A 20244-nucleotide genomic window follows, 5' to 3' on the forward strand; every position below is an offset into this window, starting at 1 on the left:
TTGTCCAAGGAAGGAAAAGCGGTGAACCAGTGACAGGGTTATGGGCGGCCAAGGCTCAGTGATGTATGTGGTAAACGAAGGCTGGCCCGGGTGGTCCAATCCCACAGACGAGCTACTAAAGCTCAAATTGCTGAAAAAGTTAATGCTGGTACTGATAGAAAGGTGTCAGAACACCCTGTGCATCGCAGTTTGTTGCGAATAGGGCTGTGTAGCCGCAGACCAATCAGGATGCCCATGCAGACCCCTGTCTACTGCCAATAGCGCCTACATGGATATGTGAGCATCAGAACTGAATCCCGGGGCAATGGAAAAAGGTGGCCTGTTCCGATGAATCACATTTTATTTTACATAATGTGGATGGCCGGGTGCGTGTGTGTCGCTTATCTGGAGAACACGTGGCACCAGGATGCACTATGGAAAGGAGGGAAGCCGGCGGAGGCAGTGTGATGCTTTGGGCAATGTTCTACTGGGAAACCTTGGGTCCTGCCATTCATCTGAATGTTACTTTGACACGTACCAACTACCTGAGCATTGTTGCCAACCATTTGCACCCTTTCATAAAAATGGTTAAGGAATGGTTTGAGGAAAACGACAACGAGTTGAAGGTGTTGACATTGCCTCCAAATTCCCCATATCTCAATCCAACCGAGCATCTGTGGGATGTCCTGGACAAACAGGTCCAATCCATGGAGGCCTCACCCCACAACTTACAGAACTTAAAGGATCTGCTGCTAACGTCTTGGTGCCAGATACCACAGCACACCTTGAGAGGTCTAGTGGAGTCCATGCCTCGATGGGGCAAGCTGACGGGTTATGGCTGATCGGTGTATAGGACACCATTCGGCTGCTTTATGTTGTTTCATGATTAAAAGCTTACTGTAAACTTTATTTATTAGATAAACAGGTTGATGGACATGCAAAAAGCCTTTTCTGTTCCTTGTCTGTTACAATGCCGAAGACCAGGGCTTGAATACAACTGTTTAATATGGTGCCCACATTTAGTAGGGTAGTGGAGAAAGTGTTCAAAAGTGTATGTTGAGGGCTATTATAATTTGGTAGAAATGTTCTAACATCAACCCCGATCAAAGAATGATACATGGTTATATACTGTTTGCTTAGTAACACATGTAATGTAGTACTATGAAGGCATTATGAAGCATTTACAGCTGGACCTACCATGGTCTGTTTGCACTTATTGAAATTGAAGATTGCAAGGGTTTATTACCTTTGCACAATTCAAGGACATAATAAACAATGATTAAAACAATAGGCCTTACAACAGAGGGTCTCCTGAGGTGCTGCAATGGTGCTGGCTAGGATGAATTGGGAATATTGCTTCTGTGACTGTGTGGTGGCAGACTCTGTTTCTCCCTCTCTCTCTGCTTTCCCAGAACCAGAAGGTTATTGTCACCGGAAGAATATTGTAAAAAAAGACAACATCATTGTTGCTACGGCAGATTTGAAAGAATTCCCAGCCTAGGTTGTTAGCCATCATGACAGTACAGTGGGTATAGAAAATAATCACCCCCCTTTAAAATAATCACATTTTGTTGCTTTGCAGCCCAAAATGAAGACAGACACAGTTTTTGTTTCATTTAGCTGTATTTACTCAGTGCAACTTATAACATCCAAGTGAAAGATATAACACCAACATGTCAGACAAAAATTATTAAAAAAAAAACTGAGTTGGCAAAAGGATCCCCCCCTTGTGTCAGTATTTTGTTGAACCACCTTTTGCTTTAATTACAGCATTTAGTCTGTTGGGATATGCCTCTACTAACTTTGCACATCTAGACGTTGCAATATTTGACCAGTCTTCTTTGCAGAACTGCTCAAGTTCAGTTAAATTTGATGTTGACCGTTTGTGGACTGCTGTCTTCAAGTCATTCTACAGATTTTTAATGGAGTTTAAGTCCGGGCTCTGACTAGGCCATGCAAGGACATTCACCTTTTTCTCTTTCAACCACTGTGTGGTCAGTTTTGCTGTGTGCTTTAGGTCATTGTCCTGTTGGAAGGTAAATCTTCTTCCCATTGACAACTTTCTGGCAGAGAACAGCCGATTTTCCTCAAGAATTTGACAGTATTTTGCCTCATCCATTTTTCCTTCTATCCTCACAAGTGCTCCAGTCCCTGCTGCAGAGAAATAACCCCATAACATGATGTTACCACCTCCATGCTTGACTGTAGGAATGGTGTTATTTGGATGGTGAGCTGTATTGGATTTTTGCCAGACATATCGTTTGGCGTTGAGGACAAATAATTCAATTTTTGTCTCATCTGACCATAACACCCTTTTCCACGTGGCCTTAGTAACTTCAAGGTGCGTTTTGGCAAAGCTCAGTAGTGACTGCATGTGGCCTTTCTTGAGGAGTGGATTGTTTCTTGCAACCCTCCCATACAAGCCACATTTGTGGAGAATTTGTGATATTGTTTTCACATGCACACAATGACCACTCTTTGTCATGAATTCCTTCAACTGCTTCAGAGTTCCTGTAGGCCTCTTGGTAGCCTCTCTGACCAGTTTCCTCCTGGCTCTTTCATCCAGTTTGGAGTGACGTCCTGACCCAGGGAGGGTCTGTGTTGTACCAAATACCTTCCACTTCTTAATAATAGACTTCACTGTGCTTCTAGGCACTGATAAAGCCTTTGATTTTTTTTTGTATCTCCTGACTTATTGCCTGTCCACAACTTTATCCCGGAGATCTTTTGACAATGCTTTGCCACCCATAGTTGATTGTTTTCTTCAGTTGCACTACCAAGGACTAAAATGCTTCAGGAAAAGCTTGTTTCATGCTGAGCTTATCAAAATGACCACAGCTGATCACAGTAGAAAGTCAATTGGCTTTGTCTACTATTGAGAAGGTGATTAACTACACCTGGTGGGGTTTACAAGTCATTTTTAGGAGGGGGGTGATACTGTGATTCTGTTTTTTAATTTGAAATACTTTTTTTCTGACAAGTTGGTATTATTTCTTTCACTTGGATGTTATAAAGCTGAATACAATTTTTTTTTTGTCCGTTTTCATTTCAGGCTGCAAAGCAACAAAATGTGATTATTTTAAAGGGGGTGATTCTTTTCTATACCCACTGTATATGCTGTCTGTCTCTATGTTTTTATTTTCCCAGATCTATCTGTTGTCTTTGACATTGTGAACCATAAGATCCTCCTCCTGACTGGCTCTGCACTTTTGAGCTGCGTTTCCACCGCAGAACTATACCCAGGAACTAGGAACCTTTCGAGGAACTCACCGCGTTTCCACCGCAGGAACCAGGGTCTTGAACCCTGCTCGGGAGGTAGGACTTTCCCAGAGTACCAGAACTCTTGGGGTAGGGCTTGTGGTGCTGAACATTTGATTGGTCGAGTAGTTGGATTGCATTCTTCCTGCCAGGTTTTTCCTACCATATGATGTGACACGAGGGGCATTCTACTGATCTACACTACCAGTGTTAAGGAATATGATCACCTTTGAACTGTCTTTTGCTCTCTCAGTCTATCTTTCTGTTTGTCCAGAAAGACCTAAGAACTAAAACCACTCCTGGCAAAAAGAGACATTTAATATCCCTACAATGTTACATTAACAGACCATAACATGTATATTACATGATGAATGGTTTCATTATGATGGAAGTGTTACATTTCAACTTCAAAATCAAAACATTTTATTTACAATATCTACATATATTATATATATATAATTATTTATATAAAGAAAGAAATTACATGAACGGATGAAACCTTTTATTGTGACTGAATAGCAAATATCCAAGGAAAATGAATGTGCCCCAGCTTCATTACTTTATGAGCATGATTTGAAAACAAGGTCAAATCATTGAATTCAGCAGCTCAACTGAATACAGGTGTCAGAACGAACACTACTGGAAGGAGTCCTGACACTGTATGAACACAGAATATCTCAGGAGATAGAAGCACACTGTTCTTCACTGAGGCTCACATATCCTTTTTTCTGCCCTGGTAGATATTGGGATATCGAATGTATGCTGCTATCAACTGATGATTTCAGATGATTTTACATTTTCTTTGATCTTTTAATTGCACTTCAAATTTAGATTTTAGTTGTGAAGGTTTCCCCAAATACAACCCTCACTATCTTCCATTAGTTATTATCATCCTTGTTGTATAGTACTCTGCATTTTACAATATGACTTTGTTCAAGCATTTTCAAAGTCCACCTAAAGCATTGTGATTCCTCAGAGTAGTTCGCTGGGTTGTGCTAAAAAGAAATCACTTCCATTTACAACCCATATTTTGAGCTTTCAGCTTTATGAATAATTTGTCAGGCTGCAAATTAATTCTGTTTAAAGTAAAGAGCAGTGTTTTTGGAGGTCAGGCTTTAGTGCATGTTTTTAAAGTGGGTAATTTGTATATACTGTATGCTTTTTTGTATAATTGTGAAGCTGCCTGGTTTGTGTGATGGTGTCAAATACAGATTGTAGGTATATAGTACAGGGTTTTGACCCTATGTTATACCGTAAGTTGGATTGTGAAAGTGGTGTGAACTGGTGTTTTCTAGAAAGTAGTGCAGTGGGGTGTCGGGGGGGTTTATTCTGCAGCCCCTGCTGCCTGTCTCTGTTTTTATCTTCCTAGATCTATCTGCTGTCTTTGACATTGTGAACCATAAGATCCTCCACTCTTGGATTGCATTCTTCCTGCCACTTTGCTCCTACCCTATGATATGACAAGGAACTGAGTCTTCACCACAGGTGGTCACTACTGGTGTCCCCCACGGCTCTGTTCTAGGCCCTTTCCTATTCTCTCCATTCACCAACTCACTTGGCTTCATCGAATAATCCGAGCCTCTCCAATCAATGCAATTCGGATGATGCCTGACTACTTTTCTGATGCCCTCTTCTCTTGCTCCCCTACCGTCAAACCATGAACATACATCCCCACCCGAGCACTTTGCTCCACCACCTCTGGTCTCTCGGTTGTACCACTCTCATGAGAGAGCAGCTCCTGCGGAGCTGAGTCTAAGTTATTTTCTCAGACAAACAAATAATGGAAACAGCTTGAAGTACTGGCCATTTTACAAAAAAACATCTATAACCCTAACCATACATTAAGAAGAATTAACTGTAAGTCACTCTGGATAAGAATGTCTGCTCAGTAAAACGGAAATGTAAAAGTGTGTACCTGGTATGTGCCCTGTAGTGTTCCGACCAGTAATGTGACTTCCTCCACTACAGACAGGTCATACTGCAGTTCTTGGAGCTCCTGGTAAAGCCGTGGAGGACCCATGATCACCTTCCCTGTAGATGCATAACACAGCCTGTCACATAACAGTATGAACATCATTAAATTACACCAAACAGCATGCCAACATGCCACAGTATACCGGGAAAAGAAATGCTAAAACAATGGGCATGTATTTCAAGGATTTTACTAAGTTACTGCCTAGTATAGCTAAAACACGAATTGGTCCATTAAGAGCACACCTCACCACTATGTCAGAGGCCATTGAAAGGGAGCATCTGCCCAATTGAGTGGTGTACAAAGCCAAACTGCAGTCAAGTCAAGACCCAAATTAGTAAAACGACCATGCAGATAAGGTTTCCTGAAATGGTTTTTGAAAGATTGTTCATTAATTCTTTTGTCGTCCAAATCTGTCTGCTGTCCAGTTTTATCAGCTGTCTAGGCAAGATCCCTCAAATCTTGAACCTGATATCAGATATTCACGCAGATTAAGAAGCCAGAACCAGGGTAATCATAGCCTGCGGTTGTAAGACCTGTTGGACATACTACTAAATTATCTAAAACCATGTTGGCGGTGGCTTACAGTAGATAGATTACCCAAAAATTATCTGGCAACACCTCTGCTGGACGTTTCCTCTGTCAGTATGCCAGTTGCATGTTGTGTGATAAACTTCCCATTTTAGAATTGCCATTTATTTTCCCCACCGTAAGGTGGACCTGTGTAATGATTAATGCACTTCATCAGATGGATTATCATAGCAAAGGAGAAATACAGCCATTTCTGGCCAAAAAAGCAAAGAGAAATATGTATGTTTGTTTATTTGGAGAATGTCTGGGTTGAAACATGGGCCCAACATTTTTCATGTTGAGTTAATTTTTTTTGTTCAGTGTAATTTAACAGAGTCTCTATCCAGAACATCTAACATTAGTGGGTGCATACTGTACTTTTTCATACTGGCACCCCCATGGGAAGTTAACCCACATGGGCCTTGCTCTTATCAAGTGTGCACATCACTGCTAGTCCCCAAATACATTGTATAATAGGTCAAGGTCAAACATCTGTTGCAATCTCTAAATGAAATGCAATTCTTGACTATACAGAACTACAATAAGTAGCAGAAGTGATGAAAGAATATGTACATTTGGTAAAACTCTGGTTATACTAACAAAAGAGTTAAATGTACAGTGGCTAAGTTGCCACCATTTGTAATGATCTCAATGTAGTCTTGAGACTAAATATATAACTAAAAAGCAGATATTCTGAGGACCGTAGGACAGCCTTTTCCCAGGCAAAAAGAATGCAGGTGTCTCATTAAACTTGTGCTTCACCAATCGATTTTGGAGTGCACTGTCTTCACAGGCACCCGCTCCAACCTCAGGGAATCAATAGCTCTGGCTTTCATTGCCATTCTCCCTCCCTACTGCCCTGGCCCATGGCTCTACACAAGGCTCCAGGAGAATGCTGTAGTTAAATTCTACAGCAGGATGGGGCTGTCCTGTGCTGTTACCACAACCACATAATCAAAAAGCTGTGCGGCTTCATTGTGACACAGGTTACTGAAGGATATCTAGTGGCAGTGTGGAGCCAAGAGGTAGCTGTCCACAAACAGACAGAGAGGGAAGCAGAGGGAGTGGGGAGAGGCAGGTATTGTTCTCTCAGCGACAGCCTTTGTAACCTTTGGGGATTTAATGGGATCTCTGACACGGATGGGCACAGACATCTGTCATCTGTAAGACGCGATCAATAGCAGACACATCTGAATGTGAAGGTGTGCTTTGCCATGAGCCTCTGTAAACAATGGCTTCCCTGGAGCTTTGTGGCTTTAGAATGCACTGGCACACAGGTCTGGATGTGCCCCTGGGCCATCTGGATTTGGCCTCAGCCCCGGAGGTGAATGTGCTGAGTTGTAATCCAGCGTAATCCCGTTGGTGTGGCAGGATTGGTTTTCACACTCAGACACAGTCATTCACACACTGGCTGCCGGGCACGCAGAAGCGAGCCAGGGCTAAGCCCAAAAGGGCCCCGGACGATCCTACCAGGGGCAGCCATCTCATGTAACAGTGGCCAGCAGGAATCTACAACCTGAGCCTATTGTCCAGCTGCTGCTGCATCCAGCTTTGAGGACTAACCTGAGGGAATTTACAGCAGCCAATACTTCCAAATCCCAATATACTGCATACAGTCATTGGTCTAAATACGGACCAAAACTCATAGATTATCCCCATCCAAACCTGCACACAGCTCGGTGCATTTAAAGGCAGCATAGATACAGGGCAGGATTGATGTTTATTGCAAACTACTGTCGATGTCAGCATAAAACAAAGGGGACAATAATAACTCTGTAATGGGGACAGAGAGAAGGTAAACCTGTGGGCCAGTACACAGGGTGATGGCACAGGATCAGACTCATTGGGAAGACAAAACAGTTACCCCCTGTGTCTCTGCACGGTGGAGGGAGAGAGTTGAGAGGGAGTTGAAAAATCCCTGTAGTTTCAAGATGGCCAGCCTTAGCCATCAAAAAAGAGGGAATGAAGGCCATCTGGAGATGAAAAATTAGGCAATTTCTCGCCAAGCTGCAGGAGCATTAGATTTAGGCAGGACAACCTGCCAAATGACATCACAGGGGACAGGGACCTATAAATAGACAAGCCAGTCTATGTGAGTGGCAAGCTGGGAGCAATTCAGAAACACCATGAGATTCTGGGAAAGGTATGATTAAGGGGATGGCTTGCATTAGACTTTTGCAAATATATATATATATTTTTTATATCTACTATCTGCTTTTCTTAGTAAAACAGAGACGGACAGAGAAATCAATACGTTTTACTCCCCCCAAATTTGTTAGGGCTTTGTCTAGTCACAGCAAGTCAGGGGGGCACAGGTTCTCCAAAGCAGATCCCACCAAGGAGATTACAGTAAATTAAAACTGAAACTTTTTTATTTGTTTATTAGAAATGTATAAACTTCTAAACACTATCCCCAACCCAGATAGTGCTGAGACAATTTGAACTGCCATTTGTGGGACGCCCAGCCACGGTTGAGTTGGTATCCCACAATCGAAAGAGAATAAATGGATAATTTCAGCCTCCCTTTTGAACTCTAGCAGTTTGTTGAGCATGACACGCTCCGACGCTGCAGTAAAATGTGGCATTAATATTGACGTCATGGTGGACCAAATTTAAAAGACTGTTCCATTACATCCTAATAAGGCTTTATATCTCATCCTTCCATTTATTAGGGATCTCTCCTTCAAGCTGTACACATACTGGAGTTTTTTGAGGGGTGGAAAAAGGACTGCTTTACCATTCAATTCCTATTTAGTGCTGCTGCTTCTGTAATTGGAGCTTGAGTGGAAGGGAATAACCTCTGCAGACTGATGACACCACTCCTGGTGTGTTTGTGGTCTATCAGAGAGTGAAATGAGACTGTGGAGGTTGAAGCTATATCTCTGAAAGATTAAAAACAATATATACATGCAGACGGAACCAAGTGACCATCATCACTATTGTTTTTACAAACACATCTTCAATCACAGTGACAAAACTGTCACAAAAATTCACTGGTACAGTTGGCATAGTACAAAAAATATTAGAAATACGCGCTGAGTCAGACCTTGGGCCTGAGACTAGGTGTCAGGCCAAGTGATGAAACATCTAGGAGATGAAGTAGTTGAAAAAGGTCTAGACAGGCGATGGATGGATGACTCAGGGCATTTACCAACCTTGGGGACAAGCACTGCCAGAGCGCATGGCGCTGCAATGTTGGTACAGGGTCTCCTTGCCCTGGAAGGCCTCCTGACCCACCTCTACAACCTGGACCTGCACCAAGGGAGCACTCCACTTCATGGTATACTTAGGACCAACAGGGACCAGGCTGCTAATATCAGGGAGCCCCCTGTTGGTGAAAAAGAGAAGAAAACATGCAAACTATTCAAAGCTTCTTCCAGGATCCCTCTCTTACTAACAGCATCACTGATCACAAATCACCTACAGGAAGAGAACCAAGGTGTCGCTCTTTGAATTGTAACAAAAAAGCTGGGCCACAGAATTAGAATCCTTCTGATCAGCTGTGTTCATAGCAGAAAGGGGGCCCCCCGGCTGTGAGTAGGGTTCATTTTATATTCATTTATTCCTGAATCATGCACACAATCAATGTTGTGATCAGTTTATCAAAATTCTAGAGGGCAGGCAAAGTCAACTTCAGGGGAATCAAGTTGAACAAAACATGGAGGGATAATTACTTTGAAGGCTGAACAAGAGAGCTGTGAGGTATGAACGTCTCAAACAGGAGCTTTGCAAATGAAGGAACATCTTTGTTGTTTACCTTTAGCTCTAAGAAGCCGCTGTCATAGAGGATAAATTGTAGAAAGACCAATAAATATTTTATGTCAGTGATACAGGACTCCTGTTGCTTTAGTTAAGCTGCCTGCCATTTGTTAAAAGCTGCAACTCCAGATAGTGGTAGAAAACGCCTATTAGCCATTACTCTTTGCTATGCAGTTTGCCAAAATATATCCTTTCAAAGCCTTGTAGATTGAGCACTGTGCTGCTGTGGAGCTGGGAAGTATTTGTGTATTTAGATAGAAAAGCTGTTAAGTAGGACTCTTTCTAATCTTTACAGACACTACTTACTTGATGTTGATGTTAGCACAGATGAGGATGTCACTGAAGAGGAAGACTTTGCGCTCCTTGGACTTCAAGACCTGGCCTCGCTCCCCGTACACAGTCTCAATCAGCGTCTCAGAAAGCACCAGCACCTCCTGGTCTGAATTCAGTTTCTGAAGGAACATGGCAGGGCTAAATTATCTAGGCTTTCTGTTAAAATGCTATGGACCACAGTGGGCAGGCTAATGTGTGGTTAGGGCATAGTCACATTTAAAATATATTTAATCGAACACAAACAGGAATTTTAACAAAATATATACTGGGTGTTAAAGAAAACCAAATACTGGGAGTGAAAGAAAAACTAAATATGAAAAAAGAAAAACGGATGAAGAAAAAGGACATATCATGCCCTTCCCCAGATCATCCTTCCTCACACACTCTCTCCACCCTCAATCCCCATCTTTCTACTGCTCGGAAGAAGGGGTCATTACACAAAGCCCCACATTAAAATTCAATTCTGATAAATTGTTACTCAGCATTTATCAAATTCTGTCAAAATGTAGAGTATTTGCCAATTCCTTGAGACATAATTTAGCTGATGGGACCATATTCTTTTTTGTCAAAACATCAAGATATTTTTTGCTGAAATTAGACTGTAGGAAAGTAGTTCTTGGGGCTGTTTAGGGCCTGTGAAACTCCCAGGATAATTAAATATATATCTGGGTCAAGTCTCAAGGACAACGGAGAGGATTTCAACAGTTCCAGACCAATATATGCATAGGTTAGTGCACTGGACAAAGCAGTCGAGCAGTGTGCCATCTGCAGTGTGACACTTGTCACATGAAGGAGAGATTCTATGTAATTTGTTTCTGGAATAGTGTAATCTCTATAAAATATTAAATTGTATTGGACTATCCTCCCAGTCTGGTATGGAGATTTCAGTGCCTAGCTGGTGTGACAGATTGAAATGTGTCCTATAAATAGGATACGTTTGGTTGATGTGGGGCACACTTTGAAGCAGCCATCAAACATAGAAAATGTAGTTATTTCAAATGCAGGAAGCTGTTTTAACTGCCTAACAGTCTCTAATCTGTAGGTATCTGAAATAGTTGTTTTTCTGGGAAGGTCATAGGTTTCCCTTAGGGAGTGTTAATTATTTATATTTACGGATACCTGGAGAAAGTCGTATTTCTCGAAAATAAAAATGAATGACCCATCCATTAGCCAAAAATACCTTATTTTCATGTGACCTCACTGAAGATATAAAAATAAACAAGTAACATTCCCATACCAGACATTTTTAGATGGGTTAATTTGTAAATCTTGAGATGACACTGCCTGCATCATAGTTGAGTAGAGCATAGATGAGCTTTACAAAAGGACAAAAGTCTACACACCCCTGTTAAAATGCCAGGTTCTTTTGATGTAAAAGAATGAGACAAAGAAATTATGTCAGAACTTTTTCCACCTTTGATGTGACCTATAATGTGAAAAACAAACAAATCTTTGAGGAAATAAAAAAAAAAAACTCACAATAACCAGGTTGCATAAGTGTGCACACTCTTAAACTAATACTTTGTTGAAGCACCTTTTGATTTTATTACCGCACTCAGTCTTTTTAGGTAGGAGTCTATTAGCATGGCACATCTTGACATGGCAATATTTGCCCACTCTTCTTTGCAAAAGCACTCCAAATCTGTCAGATTGCGAGGACATTTTCTGTGCACAGCCCTCTTCAGATCACCCCACATATGTTAAATTGGATTCAGGTCTGGGCTCTGGCTGGGCCATTCCAAAACTTCAGGTGAAGCCATGCTTTTGTGGATTTGGATGTGTGTTTGGGTTGTTGTCATGCTGAAAGGTGAACTTCATCTTCAGCTTTCTAATGGACACCTGAAGGTTTTGTGCCAAAATTGCCTGGTATTTGGAACTGTTCATAATTTCCTCCACCCTGACTAAGGCCCCGGTTCCAGCTGAAGAAAAACAGCCCCAAAGCATGATGCTGCCACCACCATGCTTCCGTGTGGGTATGGTGTTCTTTGGGTGATGTGCAGTGTTGTTTTTGCACCAAACATACCTTTTGGAATAACGGCCAAAAAGTTCAACCTTGGTTTCATTAGACCATAACACATTTTCCCACGTGCTTTTGGGGGACTTGATGTTTGTTTTTGCCAACTTCAGCCTGGCTTGGATGTTTTTCTTTGTAAGAATTCCATCTTGCCACCCTACCCCATAGCCCATTTGTATGAAGAATACGGGAGATTGTTGTCACATGTAGCACACAGCCAGTACTTGCCAGAAATTCCTGCAGTTCCTTTAATGTTACTTTAGGCCTCTTGTAAGCATCCCTGACCAACTTTCTTCTCGTCTTTTCATATATTTTGGAGGGATGTCCAGTTCTTGGTAATGTCTCTGTTGTGCCATATTTTCTCCACTTGATGAAGACTGTCTTCACTGTGTTCCATGGTATATCTAATGCTTTGGATATTCTTTGGTACCATTATCCTGACTGATATGTTTCAACAAGGAGATCCCTCTGATGCTTTGGAAGCTCTCTGTGGACCATGGCTTTTGCTCTGAGATGCAACTAAGAAAATGTCAGGAAAATCTTACTACAACAGATTAACTTTATTTGTGATTAATCAGAGTCACTTTAAATGATGGCAGGTGTGTAATGACTTCTATGTAACATGAGTTTGAATGTGACTGGTTAATTCTGAACACAGCCACATCCCCAGTTATAACCCCCAGTTATTGTTCCCCCTCAAAGATTTCAGTTTGTTTTTCAATTGACTTTTTCACATTATAGGTCAAATTAAAAGTGGAAAATGTTCTGACATGATTTCTCTTTTTTTTTCATTCATTTACATCACACAAACCTGGCATTTTCACAGGGGTGTGTAAACTTTTTATATCCACTGTATATAAACTATATAGCAATTTTAGTGATTCTACATTTAACTTTGCCATGGTTTAATGGAGATTTTGCATAATTAAATCTATATGCCATAACTGCAGTATGTCGGCATTTGTAGGAATGTGACTGTTCAACATTTTAGATTCCGCCTACATTAAAGCTTTAAATCTTCTGAAACAGTAGTTATTGAATACTAACTTTTAATGAATTACTGTATTGTAAATTGAAGTGATACAGTCCTAAAGTATACAGTATTACAGCAACATTTGTGATAGAAAATGTGAATATAATTAACCCATGGACTGGTGGGGCCAACATAATTTATGAAGGACATCCTTGTAGACAGACAAAAAAATGATTGACTTTTGTCTTGAGCTAGACTGGTGGCAGGCGAAATTTGGACAGATAATCTTAGGTTGTGCTTCATGAAGCCATAATACCAGTCTACGCCTGTCAACTGCCGTCCTTTATTGTGTTCAGGTCACCCAATATATGATTGTGTTCAGTTCACCCAATACACTTAAAATAATCTATCTTATTTAAAGTGGATGGAGTATCTTAAAACAAATGTTTTATTATTTCAAGTCTAGTGGCAGCTAGACCAATGTTTAAAAATAGAAAATGTGACATTGTGTTTTTTTGAAAGAATTGGGGAGGGGGGCGTCTTACCACATGTTACTCTAGATGTGAGAGAGACAAGGTGTGCTAGTAGTGCACAATCTTTTTTTACAGGGAATCAAGCCTGAAAGCAGCCAACCCAAATACATTTTTAAAACACAGGCATGCCTGGCTGCTGGGACCCATCGGTTTCCGCCTAAAATTGAAAACTCTACTGGGGATACAAATATAGTCCACAATGTAAGGAGGAAAATACAGTGTTATTTACTGACTCAGCCGAATGTGCTTAGTCACCAGTGATTTCAAAGGCTCCCTATTGGTTTTATTCTGTAACTCACTACATATATTTATTCATTTATGGTTGCTAAATATTTTTGGTATACCTTAGACATTTTTTGCATGGACCATTACATTTCCAACCTCTTTCCTATGTCAGACGGTCAGGAAAAAATTACAATGGCCTGGTTTGGCTGCATGTTCAGTGACTGATTTGCTGCAGGTTCCCAATTGTATGCCTTGTGATTAGGCTACATGCAAATTACATCTAAGCAATAAAACATAATTAAATATTGGTACAGTGTGGCTAAATTTTTGAAGTATTATTATGGCACTAATATCTTTCTCTGAAATGTATTTAAATTAGATCAGCTCCACTTCTACATTCCTAATTTAATAAGGAAATGCATTTCAAACACAAGAAAATATGAAATATACAAGTTCAGAGAGTTTACCAGGACATATTGGGGGATACATTTTAATTTTCATTCTAAACACAAAAATAAAGAAAAAACCAATGTTGTTGTCCAATATTTCATGATCTGTAAATAAAATGTTCCAGATATTGTCAGTACACACATATGTAGTCCCAGTCATGTTAAATACAGAGAATATGGCCTAATGGATGTATTTCAATTGATTTATTTCATATATGAACTGTAACTGAGTAAAATATATTTTATAATCCCCAGTTTTTTGAATAAATGCAAAAAATAACTATATATGAATATGGGTATATTATGGAAAAAGTAAAAAAGTCATTGCAAGAATGGACCATTTTATTGCTTTCAATTTTCCCTACGGGCATAGGAACGGTTCTCCAAAATGTTATTTTTAATTTGAGTTTGTCCATCAGATGGTGGAAGTTGACTTTGTACTTGTATGTATTTAAGAATAGTGTGCCATTCCAATCCCAGAGTATATTAATGTGTCTGAGGATATCTTAAATGGAATATGTTCTGACAAATATAGTTTAGCATCCCTATTGTCACACCCTGATGTGTTTCACCTGTTGTTTTGTCCCCGCCCCTCACCAGGTGTTCCCGGTTCCCTATTAGCCCCGTGAATTTAAACCCTGTTCTCTGTTTGGCAGTTGCCAGATCGTCTTGTCCCGTACAGTCGTTTCCAGCGTTCTATGTGTTCATCAGCCAGTCTACCTGTCCTTCTATTCCCCGGTTACGACCCTTGACTGTTTTCCGGATTACGAGCCTGCCTGCCCTCTCCTGTACCTTCGACCATCCGAACGCCCGAGAACGAACACTGCCTGTCCCCCACCACGAGCCTGCCTGCCCTATCCTGTACCTTCGACCATCTGACCGCCCGACAACAAACCCTGCCTGTCCCCTACCACGAGCCTGCCTGCCCACTCCTGTACCTTCGACCATCCGAACGCCCGAGAACGAACACTGCCTGTCCCCCACCACGAGCCTGCCCTGCCCTATCCTGTACCTTCGACCATCTGACCGCCCGACAACAAACCCTGCCTGTCCCCTACCACGAGCCTGCCTGCCCACTTCTGTACCTTCGACCATCTGAACGCCCGATAACGAACCCTGCCTGTCCACCACTACGAGCCTGCCCACTGCCTGGTTGTTCAATAAATACTTTGGACCGCCCTCCTCTGCCTCTGTGTCCGCATTTGGGTCCCCACCCGTTCATCGCTGTGATACCTATGGGTATCAGTTTTCTTATTCCAATTCATTATATACAGAGATACAAAATAAGGGAGGTACCAAATAAATTGACCAAGTCGAATATGCCTGGATGCTGGATTGGGGGTTAAGTTACATTAAGTAGAATGTCATCCACATACAGATGCATTCCTTTTAAAGTATCATTTGTTTTAAGACAATGTTGCGCCATATGAGACCTTATAGTTTGAGCAAGATATTCAATGGCTAGAGTGAAGAGTAAAGGCAAAAGCGAAGATCCCTGTCTCGACCCTCTGTAGAGATTAAATCGGGGTAACTAAGATTTATGTTTTGAGTTATCTAGTGCAGGGGCTCCTGTGCATAAGTTGGATATATTTTATGAACCGGTTCCCAATGTTACATTCATAAATAAAATACAGAATGCAATGATGTGCAAATCATTAATCCCAATATTTAATTGAAAATAGTACAATGACAACATATCAAATGTTGAAACTGAGAAATGTTATTGTTTTTGTAAAAATGCCTATTTTGAATTTTCAGACGTTTCAGAAAAGGTGGAAAAGGGGCATGTTTACCATTGTGTTGCATCTCCTCTTCTTTTTACAATACTCTGTAAGCATATGGGAACTGAGGAGACCAATTGTTCTAGTTTTGAAAGTAAAATGTATTCCCATTCTTGCTTGATATATGATTTCAGATCCTTAATGGTTTGGGGTCTCCATTGTCATATTTTTTGTTACATAATGCGCCAAATGTTTTCAATGGGTCACAGGTCTAGATTGCAGTCAGGCCAGTTTAACACCTGGACACTTTTACTACGGAGCCATGCTGATGTAATATGTGCAGAAAGTGGTTTGGATTTGTCTTGCTGAAAAAAGCAAGGCATTCCCTGAAAAAGACATTGTCTGGATGGCAGCATATGTTGCTCAAAAACCTGTATATATTGTTCAGCATTAATGGTGCCTTCACAGATGTGCAAGGCACCCATACCACTAATGCACCCCCGTACCATCATGGATGCTGGCTTTTTAACTTTGCACTGCCCTCTTTAGTCTGGAGGATGTGGCGTACATGATTCCCAAACCTAATTTCATTTTGATTTGTCAGACCACAGGACAGTTTTCCACTTCGCCTCAGCCCATCTTAAATGAGCTCAAGGCGGCAGCAGTTCTGGATTTTATTTATAAATGGATTATTCTGTATATGTACAGCAAAATATGGTTGAAAAAATTTGAATAAACATTCTTTAAAGCTGCACTAGGTATGATTTTTTTCAATGAAAAATGGTTCTGCACCAAGGCCAATTGAGAATGAAGTTTTGAATTATTATGAAAAATAGAATTACCTGTTCTAAAAAAAAAGGTTTTATGTTATCTTAACCTTGCTAAAATTAGCTTAGGGTACCTGGTTGCTAGCTATAGAGACCTAGTCTAAGTCTTTTGCTTCTTTGCAGTTCTTGTAGTGTATGCTGTAGTAAACAAGTGAGCAATTGGCAGTCTGGTCTCCGGGATTCTAGCTGCCATTTTAATTTCTTACAGTAAGCGAACTTCACTTCCTATGGCAAACTTATGCTATATATATCATCCAAGTAAAATGCACATTCACAAAATAAGCAAGGGAGGAAGGCCCGCCACGCAGAAGGTGATTGGCTGGAAGGCCCTCCTCACAGAAGGCGACTGGCTGGAATGGGATTGCTGGAACAGAATTGGCTGGAAGGTAGCAGCATGCTCCAAAAATCTTTAATTGACCTTCCACTGGTACAGAACTGTCAGTGTTGCAAAAAAACTCTTAGAGGGACTTATCAGCTTACATAACATGTTTATAGGGGATAAAACTAGTGCAGGTTGGAGGTTTGGATTTTTTCTTGTTTTCAGCCAGAGATTGATTTCAACTCTGCATTTAGGAAATGACAATTCCTATTGGTTACAGTGAGGGTGACTCTAAGAAGTGCTGCATGTTTTTAAAGACTAGGGTCTGCTTAAGATGCATAAAGTGAACATTACAACTTGCAGAATTGGTCAGTATTGTTCTTTGGAAAAAAAGAATAGCTCATTTACAGACTGTGCCCTGTGGATCAGATGGTGGCTTTTGATTTCAAGCAGATGTCCAGCCAATTATTTGTCTGGTTTGCTGCCAGATTCAAAATATTTTGTTTGGTAAAGAATGTACAGGGTCGCCTAGCAATACATGTGGGGATGCCCATCAATCTTCAACTGTATTGTAGCTTGTTGCAATGAGGAAAGGCCATACTTGCAATTTGGATATTATGAATTTGGGAGGCGGGAATAATTGGGGGAAATAAAATAAAATGAATCATCTAATTTTAGCAGAGAGTCCGTTTGAAATTATATCTCAGAGCTGTTATTTCTATGTGTTTCTCTATAATTGGATGACAAGTATTCTGCTTATCTAGTAAATTAATTTCTCTTTTCAATTCCATTAATTGAGGGCTCGATGAACAGTCACCCCACACGAGCAGTATCCCCCACCCAGCCTTGGGGTTATACAGAGAGAAAGTGTGTACCTAATCATGTAAATTACCTTTTTTTCCTTTAGTCAGTAAAGGAAAAAAAGAATTCAACTCAAGACTACCTACATCGCTCCAGGAAGTATTCTTTAAAAACATTAATGGGGTGGCCAAGAAACCTCTATGGGACTGGAATGCTTAGAGTACCAGTTCTGTCATTTGGTGATCATGAAGCAAATGAGTAAAGGCAGGCTCCGTGAGCTGGACCTTTAGCAGTTGGCAATTGGGATCCTGTGTGCATAGTCCAAAAGCAGGGGTGACATGAGTACATTATTCCCAAAAGCCTTAATAGAGATATTGGACTTGATAGTCATGGATTACGACTAGCATGTCCAATATAATTTACTGGTAGTAAATATTATTAACTAGTAAATTATTGCATCCAAACCAGCCATCCAATTCCACGGTTTAAACAAGCTAAACACATTATTGTCGCACATGATATATAATATATTGTGGGCCACTTTTTATTCAATAGTTCCATTAAAGGGGTGCATATTGGCTCAGCGTTGTTTGAGTTGGTGTTATTCCAGGCCTATGTAAAAATTCTTATTAAAATTGCCCTCTCGTAATTCGGGTAGTTCAGGTACCTGCAAGCTAACTAAGGTCAAGAGTCCAAAAATCTTTTTCCTCAGAGAATGCATGTACTGATATTTGGCTCTACTATGCCTGATGCAATGAGACAAGGTTGTACATACAAATTGAATACCACAAAATTGAGAATCAAATTAAATGATAATTAATTTTGCAATACACAGTGCTCTAAAACCAATCACAACTAACAAAATGGATTGTTAAAATGTGGGCGATCAGCAGTACTTGTGTTTTGTTCAGCTAGCTTTGCAAATGTGTCATTAATGATAGTAGCCTGTCGTGTCTATGATAACAGAACTACAACACCCTCATTAAGCAGAGAAATGTAATTCGCAGAATGGCCCCTTAGAAATGTCAACAGTGTGTCTGCATGTTTTACTGTTTTGTGTGAAAGTTTTGTGTGACTGTTTGTAACCTAAGCCTGTAATTATTATGCCCCCTTTTGCATCAGTTGTGATACATATATACAAACAATTTATATTTCTTTGGGCGGTTATGGGATAATTTAAGAAAACAGTTTCTGTTTAAATTCTGCAGTCTCAGCGCAGTAAATGTAATTTTGTGTGGAACAAATAAGTTGGTCTGAATCAGCTCATCTCAGGGCTCAAGAAACTGCACCAATATAGACCAACAGAAAGAAAGAGAGGGAAGGACAGTAGAAGAAGTGACAGAGGGAGGGAAAGTGAAAAAAGAAAATCTGAAGGAAGGGAGGGTTGAAAGCATACAGAATAGATGGGGTGAGACAGGGAAGAGATAGCTCTCTTATGGATTCCAATTAAATGTCTCATTTACCCCCTAATTCCTCTTATTCAGAAATTCATTTGTTCAGATTTGAAGCGTCTGGAATGTAATTCCAGTGTGGTAATTGAGAAGGACTGGCCCAGCCGGAGGGTGTAGACAGTGTTCAGGTGTGATAATGGACATAATTTCTGGGAAATTATTTTTATAAATAAAAATGCATTTCTAGACTAATGTTGGGTATGGGAATGTACGTTATGGCTAAATAGCCTAATGTACAGTTGTTTGGCTGGTGCAGATAACACCAGTGGAGATATTATTACTGTGTGTGTGTGTGTGTGTGTGTGTGTACATCCGCATTTAAGTGTGTATCAACATGTATTGCAGAGGTTTGGTCACCTTGCTGAGTGAGCGGTCACTGACACTGTGTGCTAGCTGCTGAGTCTCAGCTATTTGGTCGGATATGCGTTTCTGTTCATTCAGCTTCTCGGCCAGCATCTCCAGTTCAGTCAGTGCAAGCTGCAGAGGGAGGCGGTCCACATGACCCTTAGGTGTGTTCTTTAACATGTCCTGACAAAGAAACACAAACACAAACAAAATGTAAAGAGGTGTTGGTTATTGGGTACTACAAAAAAGTCGTCAAATCTTATCACTGTCTATGTGTGTCTGCCTTACCTGCAACTCTGTGGTCGTGGACCTGCTGAAATATGGCCTTGTATTTTGTGTCCCAAAGGGTTTCAGTTCTTTGAGTTTAGTTCCCTATTTAATGTATAATTTAACACAAACACTCCCTATCCGGAGTCCTGGGTTTTAGGCAAGAGGAAAACTCCTTATTCATATTCATAACTTATCGTTTGAATTCATGGATAATCGATGACTACTGAGGGATGAAATGAGCCACTGCAGTTCTATCAAAATCATTGCACACACAATGTTGAGAGAGGAAGAGTAAAGGACGGAAAAAGAGCTCAATGCATGAAAAGCTGATTCGGTTAGACACTTTGCGGCCTTAACTATTTAGAGCCATTCTTGGTGATTTAAATTTGTTACTATCCAATATTGTTTGTAACATCCCAATGTGCAGAATCCATTAGGTCCAAAA

The 20244-nt window shown here is 40.6% G+C and overlaps 1 protein-coding gene across 7 annotated transcripts in view; it reads right to left on the bottom strand.

The window, feature by feature from the left end:
* The window catches only part of arhgef10la (Rho guanine nucleotide exchange factor (GEF) 10-like a), a 203312-nt gene that overhangs the window by 127576 nt on the left and 55492 nt on the right, over positions 1-20244 (bottom strand). For all 7 annotated transcript variants that reach the window (XM_034287227.1, XM_010881719.3, XM_034287226.1 and 4 more), the window contains 4 exons: positions 19542-19712; positions 9845-9990; positions 8935-9107; positions 5153-5268 (listed from right to left, as the gene is read on the bottom strand). In XM_034287227.1, coding sequence (XP_034143118.1) covers positions 5153-5268; positions 8935-9107; positions 9845-9990; positions 19542-19712 — 606 coding nt within the window. The remainder of the gene's footprint in view (positions 1-5152; positions 5269-8934; positions 9108-9844; positions 9991-19541; positions 19713-20244) is intronic.

This window comes from Esox lucius, chromosome 17 (assembly GCF_011004845.1).
Source record: "Esox lucius isolate fEsoLuc1 chromosome 17, fEsoLuc1.pri, whole genome shotgun sequence".
NCBI classification, from domain to species: Eukaryota; Metazoa; Chordata; class Actinopteri; order Esociformes; family Esocidae; genus Esox; species Esox lucius.